The sequence below is a fragment of the Somniosus microcephalus genome, chromosome 15, assembly GCF_052327205.1.
Source record: "Somniosus microcephalus isolate GS21.2 chromosome 15, FLI_Smic_1.0, whole genome shotgun sequence".
In the NCBI taxonomy this organism is placed as follows: domain Eukaryota; kingdom Metazoa; phylum Chordata; class Chondrichthyes; order Squaliformes; family Somniosidae; genus Somniosus; species Somniosus microcephalus.
The window spans coordinates 42161171-42173544 of record NC_141001.1 but is presented as its reverse complement, the minus strand read 5'-3'; the positions used below and the strand labels follow the sequence as shown (position 1 = coordinate 42173544).

At 43.2% G+C, this 12374-nt stretch overlaps 1 protein-coding gene across 13 annotated transcripts in view; it reads right to left on the bottom strand.

The window, feature by feature from the left end:
- Window positions 1–12374, bottom strand: part of nap1l4b (nucleosome assembly protein 1-like 4b) — a 116238-nt gene that overhangs the window by 73859 nt on the left and 30005 nt on the right. For all 13 annotated transcript variants that reach the window (XR_015080971.1, XR_015080972.1, XM_086007678.1 and 10 more), the window contains exons 2-3: window positions 2893–2926; window positions 36–103 (exon numbers count right to left, since the gene is read on the bottom strand). Coding sequence is in view for 11 of the 13 variants with exons in the window: in XM_086007678.1 (XP_085863804.1) it covers window positions 36–103; window positions 2893–2926 (102 nt within the window). In the remaining 2 variants the exon portion in view is untranslated. The remainder of the gene's footprint in view (window positions 1–35; window positions 104–2892; window positions 2927–12374) is intronic.

The following is a 12374-nucleotide window of genomic DNA, read 5'->3' as shown; positions in this document are numbered from 1 at the left end:
ATTTAAATACTCCAGCTGACTGACAAGGACTGTACCTTTTCCTTTGATCTCAATTGGCTGTTTTTCCATCCCCAAAGGCTCCACGGAAGCATCATCCCCTTTACTGAAACACAAAACAGTATTGTCAGATGGGCTATGGATCAGTAGTAGTGCAGGAGAGCTATCAAATACAACAGAAAGTGGATTTAACCAGGCCTATCTTTTATCATGAGCAAGCAGTTTCTGCAGAGAGCACGAGCAGTGGTCCATGAAATGCATTCTAACACAATACCCATGTTAAACTGCTCTTTAAAATCACAGTCACGTACCAGCTTGGTCTAAATACTGGGAGTATATTTGAGGTAAGCAATTATACTCCATTCCTAATTTCAAAACTGCTTAAACTCAGCATCTAAAAAAAAAAGTTTCTATCCCCCCCATCTTCATTATTCTTGATCTCTTGAATGGTTAAGCAGTGTTATAATGGCAATGAGATAACAGACTAGGAGGAATTGCTGAGAGGTAACTATCCAGATAGGCCAGCTGTGGAAACAGGGGGGTAAGGTTAGACTCCAACCGGGTACAGTATCTGCTAGGACTAGAAACCAATGCCTTGGTTTTGGAGAAACTCATCAGCAGCATCACCATTACCGCTGCCCCACTGCTATAAATTACTCGAGACTAGTAGGATAGCTAGAGCTAACTCCACACTGAGGTGCACCACAAAATCTACAGGCATGATTTCCAGTCTGCGCACGGGAAACATCTATGCCAAAAGTCTTCCATATAGCTTGCATATCTTGCAAGTGGAGCACTTCCTTACTTTATTATTCCCGTCTTGCCTAAACTTAGCTATTATGTGACAGAGTCCTCTTAGAATAGTGTCAGGTAACATGAAGACTGAGCTAAGTTCCACATATCCTAAAACTAAAAAAAAAAACAGCCTTTCTCCGAATGTTCACTCATGCCGCCTCTCCTCATAAACTGATGCCCTCGTCACCTCCCCAATTCTCTTGCCCAGTGGACTTTCTCCCCTTGCCACTCCCTCCTGTCACACTGCTCCCCAGTCACATTTCCGCCTGCTCTGCGCACCAATCCACTCCCAGTGTTTCCACTGTGACCTAGGGACTGACCAAATCCTATAATCCTCTGACTGTAATTTTATCAAGACAGTGGCCAGAGACAGAGTAGGTGCAGGCATAGATGGCCACAAATGTCTTTCCTGGCACTGAGTTGGAAGCAGTATTGTCTCATAATAAATAAAATGACACATGACAGTGTTAAATCTAGTGAAATATCCAAATGAATGCCTTTTTAAATTGGACATTACAGAAAGGATTTCTTCTGTTCACACTGGAATCAGAAAACAAACAATAGGTGATGCAGTACGATGTTCTGCTACAGTCAGGGGTGTGTGTCGTGGATGTCACACAAACAAAGCACACCCTGGGGCAGGCCATTACTACGCTGACTGTTGCTCCATTCTGGCTTCTAGAAATCAAAACTCAAATCCTAAAAAAGAAATCAGTTCTTATTTATAATTTTTTTTACACTTTTAAAAACACCTTCAATTCAGTCAGACTAACAACATACAATTAGTTCTATGCAAAGACGAGATCATAAATACTAAATTCTTTCTACAGGAAACTTTGGTTTATCCGGAGGTTGTATGGCCGGAAACCTTGATCTAATGGCAGAAATCAGCAGCCGTTTTGTTAGTTTTTCCCCCCTTCTCCTAGCATTTTTTTATTTTTTTTATTTTTATAAAAAGTCAGTCTCTGGAAAGCCTCTTTGAAGCTGTTGCTAAGCTACAGAGACGCTTCCAAGGTACGGGCCGACTGTTTACAAGCAGTTGCTAAGCAACAGTGTTTGTTGTCAGATATGGAGATGAAAACCTCCGTATCCTTCAACATTAGCGCTGGTCTGTCTGGAAGTTTTCATAGATCGGCATCACGCCGGTCCCATCAGTGCCAGATATCGCGAAGTTTCCTGTATCACTAACTCTAGTCAAACATGACATATGGTGGAATTAAGATGTTAAATGTATTTACCACAGCACCAAAATCAGCAGCACTTTTTTTTTTACATAAAGTGTGGAGGAGGGGAAAGAGATTAGTTTGAGATCTAACAAAACCCTCAATAACCATCACTGTCTTTAGTAGTACCAAGTGTAATTTGCAGCACACCTCCCAGTTCCTCTGCAGCCCTCAACAGACTTGCTGCTCCATGTGCCTCTGTGCCCCCATTCACAGAGTACCCAGCTCTGCTGCAATTCAGTGCTGTTCATTCTTCTTCCTTCAGCAAAAAGCAGCAAGGGAATGCTATTGAGAGGCAGGATTACCTTAACTCCCATGCAACAAGTGAGAAAGGACCTAGTAAACTGGTCCTACCGTTTTTCTTTTCTTTTCCCCTCTTCCCTTGGGGAGTGCCAGGCTTCCACGTGCTCACATTGAAACATGATTGAAATCAAGTGCTCAGTGTGTGGGGAAATTACAGACATAGATCTGCATGATGTCACATTATTGGTCAGCATGTTGTCCCATTTCTGAGTGACGCTTCAGTAAGGCGTTGGCTAGAATTGTTGCCCTCAACCAGTAAAACTGGAGTACAGGAACAATGAGTTTAAACAAAGCCGCCTGACGTTACATAGATCAGGACAGTGCCCCGTGCATCTACTACAGATGGCAATGGATTATAATCCAAATCACTTTATACTGTAATCTGAATTAATTTATTGAATCCCACAACCTAAACTACATTCGATCATCCACCATTATCCAGCTACAAATTCTGTAGTAAAGTATAAAATTTTGGGGAATATTAAATTAACTGCTGCTATTTTCATCTTTCCCAAATTGAACTCCATGTTGCATAAATACAAGCGACCAAGTCAACTACGTCAACTTGACTTACCAGTTCTTATCAGCCATCTTTCACGGTGATCCACCTAGAAAAAAAACAGGGAAAACACAAGTTACTTTTACTGGTATATAACTTACTCAAGTGCGGTACAATGTTCAGTCATAATGCAATCCACAAGCAGCTGCATAGGGTGCTTAAGGGAGGAAAACTGACCACGAAGGGGCAGGAAATTGAGCCCACAGTGGTCAGAAAATTTAAGCATTCCCCCAAGACTTAAATAATATAGTTAAGAGGACAATAAAATTTATTCCACCATATTGCAGGGTATAATACCTATTCTACGGCACTACTTTCCCTGTTTCAAGAGATGTATCTTGGATGTTAAGTACAATAGGGAAATTAAAATTTAGGAATATAGATTGAAATCTAGAATCTTGTTCTCATTGTTGATAATATAAATGTAATACAGCAGCTCGGAGTGTAAATATCACGCTGAATTCCTTAAACAATTATAAGATGTCCAGTGAGAACTGAAAAAATGTACTTTTTGATGCTGCTTTCATTAATCTGGAATAAATTGTGAAAGTGAATGTTTAAAAAAGCACCATTCCCAGAGACTGCACAAAAAGCTGTGCATAATGCAGTGATCCAGTAGTCTGCTTTTTTGGGGCTAATTTCCTCCCCTCTTTTCTTGAAGGGCTACAATTCCATCAGACCAACAGCTATCCTATGCCTTGCCCAATTGGTCATTAAGCCACTGGAGGAGTTTAAAAACAAATTTAACGGAAGCAAAGTTTTCCAGGAATGACAAAAAAAAATACAAGGCATTCCATGATCAGATCCACCTGCATCATCAGTTCTCTGCAGTAGTCCATTATAGTTAGTTATTAGTTAAATTGATTCATTTATCATCTAGAGGCAAGCTTTAAATGGACAGCTTTAAGTTCCTCAGAGTCCACATCACGGAAGACCTCGCCTGGTCCCTCAATACCTCCTCTCTGGTGAAGAAGGCCCAGCAGCGCCTATATTTCCTAAGGAGGCTGAAGGGATGTAACCTGTCACCCCTGATCCTCTCTAACTTTTACCGCTGCACTATCACAGTATGGTATGGCAGCTGTAGCTATGACCGGAAAGCCCTGCAGCGGGTAGTCAAAACTGCCCAACGCATTACCGGCACCCGGCTACCGACCATAGAGCACATATACCAGAAACACTGTCTACGGAGGTCACGGTCGATCATCAAAGACCCTACCCACCCCAGCCACAGTCTGTTCGCCCTCCTGCCATCTGGGAGACGCTACAGATGCATTCGTACCCGTACGACCAGATTTAGGAACAGCTTCTTTCCCAGGCCTGTCATCCTACTGAACTCCACAAATAAACTCTAAAGCCTGCACATCTGCCAATGCACTTTATTATGGTTATGTTTATGTTAATATACTACAAGCCAAATGTATGTTGAATGTTTAAATGTCTTAATCTAAATGTACACTCTCGGGAGCCGCAAGCCTACATTTCGTTGTACTGCACTTGTGCACTAACAATGACAATAAAAGTTGATTTGATTTGATGTGTCCTTTGGATTGTATGCAATTTGATTACATAGGTAACAGTTGAAATGGTAACAAAACACATGGCAGAATACAATTCTGGCCTGCACCATCTAGAAAATACACTATGGAGCATTAGTCTTTTCATTCATTCATGGGATGTGGGCGTCACTGGCAAGGGCAGCATTAATTGCCCATCCCCAAGTCCTTAAGAAAGCTCTGACCTATACCACCAAGAACAGATTAACTGGGGATTTGTTCATTTGCTATCTGTGGGGCCTTGTGTTGTGTAAATCATCTGCCACATTTGCTAAACAGTGACTACACTTTAAAAGTAATCCCCTGGTTGTGAAACACTGACATCAGAAACACAAAAGGGCACGGCATAAATGCAAATTCTTTTCATTGAGAGAATGTCCATTTAAGAAGGCTCTGTCAATATTTAATGTGTAAATATTAATTTGAACATTTAACTACAAGATCAAGTGACAGGCTAATTTCAATTCCATCATCCACTTTAATTTTTTTAACCCTCTCTCTCCACCCCCCCCCCATGTCAATACTTATTAGTGCTGCTCTTTCCACTTCTTCCACCTATTATTTCTATCCTAAATGAAACATTTTCAGCACCTCCATTTTGAATAAAATATATGCCAAGTTTTTAAAATAGCCATTTGTGCCCTAACTAAATCTCAAGATTTTTTGGGAGAGTTCATTACTGCTGGTCACAGAGCTGCTACAGGAGGGCAGTTTCCATAAGCAGACCAAGTCTATGAAACAGAACCTGCGTTGAGTTCCCTGAGCGGGATGTTGTGCCATCGAACTACCACCTGCCAACTATAGTACTATGCCAATCACCTTTTCTCCAAAATATAGTATATACTATTATGCTCAAACTAAAACCAAGAATGATTTCAAAGTAATATAATGCAGAAGCAGTAAGACACAGCAAGAAGATGGTAGTACAATGCATAAAACAATTAAGGCAAAATGGTTGAAACGCATTTCTTGCAGTCTGTTAATCTGCAAGACTTTCGATGGCGGCTTTGTAGACTTTGATGCAATAAAATGTGTGAAAGATGCAATTCTTGTTAAGTTTCACGCAGAACTGAACTGAGGATGCCTCCAGAAGTCTCCAATATATAGTCCAGACCTAAACACCAATAAACAAAGGAGTTGTCACATCGATCAAATTCAAAGACAAAATGGCAGCAATCAAGTTTTCACCCACATATCTATTTATCTCATAAATGTCTTTAATTTCTTTAACTTCTCGCATTATGCCTTATGCTATCAATTCTGCCATGTAATCATCTGCTTTATACTCAAGCAACACAACTGAAACGTCAACTCGTCTCTCTACTGATGGCGTCTGACCCAGTGTTATCAGGTTATACCTGGTCAAAGCATTAACAAAATGCAAGATAGTGCAGATGTATGAAATCAAACAAACGCAGATAATACTGGAAGCACAATGCACGTCAGGGAGGATCTATGCAAAGAACAAACTTGACATTTCAGGCTTGCACCCTTTGTCAGAACTGGAAGATACTGCAGATGAACTGTATTTAGAAACAGAACAAGGGTAAAGGGAGAGCAAAAAATACAAACAAAAGAAAAGTAGAATGTCCTATAAAGTGTGCAAGTGGAAATAGGAGATGGTCAAATGGCAGATGGAATATAAGCACGAGACAATAGAAGGCATAATGGTAGAAATCAAGAAATAAAGAGACAAATGCAGGACATAGATTGTGTGCAAATAGCTCAAGGCATTGAGAATAGACAGAAGACAGACATAAAAACTGGCTTCAGTGGCACAGGAGCCAGAGGAGGAAAAAAAAGCACGCCACACTAAGGGAACAACCCACACTGCCAACAAGGTGTGCCACACCCAACTCTGACTAACCTCTAGAAAAAGTGTCAACCTTGGCGCAGTGTTAACACTCTTGCCTGAGTAAGAAGGTTGTGGGTTCAAGTCCCACTCCAGGGACTTAAGCACACAATCTAGGGTGACACTTCAGTGCAGCACTGAGGGAGCGACGCACTGTCGGGAAGTGTCACCTTTTGGATGAGACGTTAAACTGAAGCCCGGTCTGCCCTCTCAGGTGGATGTAAAAGATCGCATGGCACTACTTCGAACAGCAGCAGGGGCATTTCCCCGCCCCCCCCGCCTCCCAGTGTCATGGCCAATATTTATCCCTCAACCAACATCTTGAAAACAGATTATCTGATCATTGTAATATTGCTAGTTATTGGACCTTGTGTGCAATTTGGCTGCTGTGTTTCCTACATTACAACAGTGACTAGAACATAAGAAATAGGAGGAGTAGGCCATTTGGCCCTTCCAGCCTGCTCCGCCATTCACTATCATGGCTGATCTACCTCAACTGCATTTTCCTGCACTATCCCCGTATCCCTGGATTCCCTTAATATTCAAAAATCTATCGAGCTCTGTCTTGAATATGCTCAACAACTGAGCCTCCACTTCAAAAGTACAGGCTGTAAAGCACTTTGAGATGTCGTGGTCCAGAAAGATGCTCTATAAATGCAATTTAAATATACATTTTCTTTCACTTTCTCTAGCGATTAAATTACAGATCAAACAATCGGTCCGGCAGATAAGTGAACTCCAGTGTCACTTTTAATGTTGGTAGTGAAAGGCAGCTTGCACTTCAACTCTCGTCATTTCAGAACTATAATTTAAAATACAAAAGTTTTCTCTATTTGACACAGGACAAAATTTTGCTTTCATCTCCGTTAGTACTACTTCATTAGAAGACAGCAATTCACGATCGCGGGACCCCAACATCAACTGTACCATATGCAAATGTGACAAACTGAAGTTTAGCGTCAGTCATTGCTGAACAGAGAGGGGAAGGGAGCAGAAAATTACTCTAGAAAAGATACAGCACAATTATACGGAGGCAACAAAGTACAATTTCTGGCTTCTCTCTTTTACTGACTACCAACTTCACTTAAGTTCACTGTACATATCTAGGCACAGGTGATGCCACGGTCGTGTCTGGACACATTCACTACCAGTAATGAGAAAGAAAGGTGGTCAAACACTCAATTCACGCAAATATACTTTGTGAAGCACAATCCTGCCAAACACCAAAAAAATTAAAAAGGTCAAATTTCTAAATAAATACTGGAGAAACATTGTGCATTTCAAAATTCCCAATAGTTTTAATTTTAAAACAATTTTAAGATTCCACTGTTGCAAGTCCAGTGATATCATTGCATACAATGACATTTTCTCATATCAGCGCAGCAGAATATTATCTCATTGTGGCCGTCCCATACCACAGTAATGAATTCTGGGCTGTGGTAGGTGCTTTCTGATCCAAATTATGGAACTGTAATAGAACCTGGGGAAAAACAGTCCGACAAAAAAGATAGAGACCACCACAAACCACCAAGTGACTGGGGAAGAAACACTGGCACAAGTATCATAAAAAGGTCTCAACCAGCCTGAGAAGCTGCTGACAAATAAGACATTTTGTGTGAGAGTTGGTCAAGCGGCCTACAGTTAAGGCCCTTAAGATATCATAGAAACATAGAGATAGGAACAGGAGTAGGCCATTCGGCCCTTCGAGCCTGCTCCGCCATTCAATGAGATCATGGCTGATCTTCGTCTGAGATCATAGCTGATCTTACCAGTTCAGTACCCCGTCCCCGCCTTTTCTCCGTAACCCTTAATCCCCTTAGCCTTCAGAAATATATCCAATTCTCTCTTGAAAATATTTATTGAATTAGCCTTCGCAGCCCTCTGTGGCAGGGAATTCCACAGGCTCACCACTCTTTGAGTGAAGAAATTCTTCCTCATCTCTGTTTTAAATGATTTGCCCGCTATTTTTAGACTGTGGCCCCTGGTTCTGTGCTCCCCGGCCATTGGAAACATTCTCTCTGAATTCAGCCTGTCCAGGCCTGCCATAATTTTATATGTTTCGATGAGATCCCCTCTCAATCTTCTAAACTCCAGTGAGTACAAGCCCAAACGATTTAATCTCTCTTCGTAGGTCATTCCCGCCATTCCAGGTATCAGCCTGGTGAATCGCCGTTGCACTCTTTCCATGGCAAGAACATCCTTCCGCAGATGGGGCAACCAAAACTGTACACAATACTCCAGATGCGGTCTCACCAGCACCTTGTACAGCTGTAGTAAGGTATCCCTATTCCTATACTCGAACCCCCTTGATATGAAGGCCAACATACCATTTGCCTTCTTAATCGCCTGTTGCACCTGCATGCTCTCCTTCAGTGACTGGTGCACAAGAACACCCAGGTCCCTCTGCACTTCCCCATCTCCCAATCTATTGCCGTTTAGATAATAATCTACCCTCCTGTTTTTACCCCCAAAGTGGATAACCTCGCATTTATCCACATTATAGTGCATCTGCCACGTATCCGCCCATTCCCCCAACCTGTCCAAATCGCACTGTAGCCTCCTGACATCCTCATCAGAGCCCACCCCTCCTCCTAGTTTAGTGTCGTCAGCGAATTTGGAAATATTGCATCCAATTCCCTGATCCAGATCATTTATATATATTGTGAACAGCTGGGGTCCCAGGACAGATCCTTGCGGCACCCCGCTGGTCACTGCCTGCCACTCCGAAAACGAGCCGTTTATTCCAACTCTCTGTTTTCTATCCGCCAGCCAGTTCTCTATCCACGTTAATACTTTGCCTCCAATCCCATGAGCCTTAATTTTGCATGATAATCTTTTGTGTGGAACCTTATCGAAGGCTTTCTGGAAGTCAAGGTACACCACATCCACTGGCTCTCCCCCATCTATTTTACCAGTTACTTCCTCAAAAAATTCCAGCAGATTAGTCAAACACGATTTACCCTTTGTAAATCCATGTTGACTCTGTCCGATCCTTTCCCCATTTGTCAAGTGCTCCGCTATTTTATCCTTAATAATGGACTCTAGCATTCTGCCCACAACCGATGTAAGGCTTACTGGTCTATAATTCCCTGCTTTCTCTCTACCCCCCTTTTTAAATATTGGGGTAACATTAGCTACCCTCCAATCCACGGGTACTGTTCCCGAGTCAATGGAGTTCCGGAAGATGATCCTTAGAGCATCTGCTATCTCCAGGGCCACCTCCTTAAGTACCCTAGGATGTAGTTTATCAGGCCCCGGGGATTTGTCGGCCTTCAGTCCCCTCAACTTACCCAGCACCATATCCCTAGAGATACTAATTTCTGTCAGCTCCTCCCTCTCATTAGTCCCTATGTTTGCCGATATTCCTGGGAGGTTATTTGTGTCCTCCTTTGTGAATACAGAACCAAAGTATGAGTTTAATTGGTCTGCCATTTCCTTATTCTCCATTATATATTCTCCCGAATCGGACTGCAAGGGACCGACTTGGGATTTTACCAGTCTTTTCCTCCTGATATACCGATAAAAGCTTTTGCAGTCTGTCTTTATGTTTGCTGCAAGTTTACTTTCGTATTCTATTTTCCCCTTCCTGATTAATCCCTTTGTCCTCTTTTGCTGTATCTTGTACTGCCCCCAATCTTCCGGTCTGGTGCTTTTTTTTGCCAGTTGATATGCCCTTTTTTTTGATTTTATGCTGTCCCTAATTTCCCTCGTTATCCACGGTTGAGTCACCTTTTTAGGTTTATTTTTGTGCCAAACCGGTATAAACATGTTCTGGAATTCTTCCATTCTATCTTTGAATGCTTGCCATTGCCTATCCACTGTCAATCCCCCCAGAAACACCACCCAATCAATCTTACCCAATTCCCGTCTCATACCCTCGTAATTCCCTTTATTTAAGTTCTGGACCTTAGTCTCTGATTCAATTTCCTCACTCTCCATCTCGACTGAGAGCTCGATCATATTATGATCGCTCTGACCCAAGGGGCCTCGTACAAGAAGATTGCTGATAAGTCCCTTCTCATTGCACAATACCCAGTCTAAAATGGCCTGATCTCGAGTCGGCTCCTCGACATATTGGTCCAGATAACCGTCCCGAAAACATTCCAGGAATTCCTCCTCCTCAGAATTTTTACTAGTTTGGGTAGTCCAATCAATATGTAAATTAAAGTCACCCATGATGACAGCTGTGCTCTTATCGCACGCTTCTCTAATTTCCCTTTTTATGCCTTCCCTCACCTCCATATTACTATTTGGAGGCCTATATATCACACCCACTAACGTTTTCCTCCCCTTGCTATTTCTCATTTCTACCCATACAGATTCCGTTTCATCCGAGTTAATATCCTTCCTTTGCATTGCATTAATCCCCTCCTTTACCAGCAATGCTACCCCACCTCCCCTACCTTTTTGCCGATCCTTCCTAAATATTGTATATCCCTGGATGTTAAGTTCCCAGCCTTGCCCACCCTGCAGCCACGTTTCTGTAATCCCAATCAAATCATACTTGTTTACCTCTATTTCCACAACTAATTCATCCACCTTGTTCCTAATGCTTCTAGCATTAAGATACAAAGCCTTCAGGCTTGCTTTTTTCACACTCTCATTATGAATTAGTTTGGCCCTTTGTGTTTCTCTCCTTTGCTTATTGCTTCTCACCTTTCTACCATCTATTTCTGACTTCATATGACTTCCCTCTTTTCCACTACCTAGGTTCCCATCCCCCTGCCAAATTAGTTTAAATCCTCCCGAACCAAAACTTGGTTTTATGGCCCGGTGTTTAACAGCATGCTGAGCTGAAAACTGGTCAGGAAATTCTAGTCTCATCAAAAGCAATTGACCATCCATAATTTTAAACATATGGGCCTAGAAATTCAGTGGGCTGCGCCACCAGTTTGCGCCCAAAGAGGGCACTCAGTGGCTTTAGCGCCACTGGCCAAACCTACCGCGATATTTAGCGGGGCGCTAATGGCGGCGTTAGCCTGTAGCGCTGCGCCGCCACCGATGACGTCATCGGTGTGCGCAGCGCCCCGATCGCCATTAGGTCGCGCCCGCCTCTTCAGCACCGGCCGCAAAGAGCGACCGGTTCACAGGGGCCTACCTGTGACGGTAGTGGCGCTAGTTAAGGTGGAGGTGCGGGGCGGCCGCTTTTTCGGCGGCTGCCTGCCAGCACCTCCGTCCCCGGCCTCCTAAACACCACCCCCCCCCCCCCCCACGGCATTGCCGGCTGTTTCCCGAGAGCCCGGCACTTCTCCTTGGTGCCGGGTTCATTTGCCGGCACACGCGAGCGGGGATCGCGCTGCTGCAGGCACCTCCCCCTTAATAGTGGGAGGAAGGCCTGCAGTGCCGCAGCGTGTGGCGCTGCAGCCCTTAGCGCGCCGAAATTCAGTTTCAGCGCCCCAAGCGGGGTGCGGGAAGCCGCGATTAGCGACCCGCTTCCATTTGGGGCGCAGAAACTGAATATCCGGATGGCGCAAGTGGCTCCGCTTGCAGTGGTAAGCCCAGGTGAGCTTGGCGCCCCAAATGGCGCCCAACTGAATTTTTAGCCCATGGTGCTTAAAACTGAAAGGGACTCTCATGGGCCAGTTAACCATTCTTAACTGGACACCAAAGTTTGAACTCAGAAAAGGGGTGTCTATTATTTCCCCATATTGCTTCTGTAAAGTGCCTTGGGACGCTTCTTCTACATTAAAGGTACTAGATAAATGCAATGTTATTGATAGTCATGTTAGCCAACACCAAAAAGTGCAATACAGGAAAACAATGGTTGTTTCACCAAAATGATGCTTTGTACACACTATCAACGAGATGCATGAGTGATATGGAACTATTCCATATGACAATACATTAGAAGAGCTTAAGGCAAAGCGTTATTTGTAGTTAGATATTTATGTACAATTCCTAAATCAACTACGTCCGAGGCAGATTGTATCTGGACACTAATATGCCACCATAACAGGGTAGGCGGAAAAATTTGTTGACGCGTGTAATGTATGTACCTTTAAGGGGAGAACTACTTTTTACAGCTCCTGTATACTGTAGTACCGGCAGTGACCACACCTGTATATAAACCCTGAGTAGGGATCTGTACAATT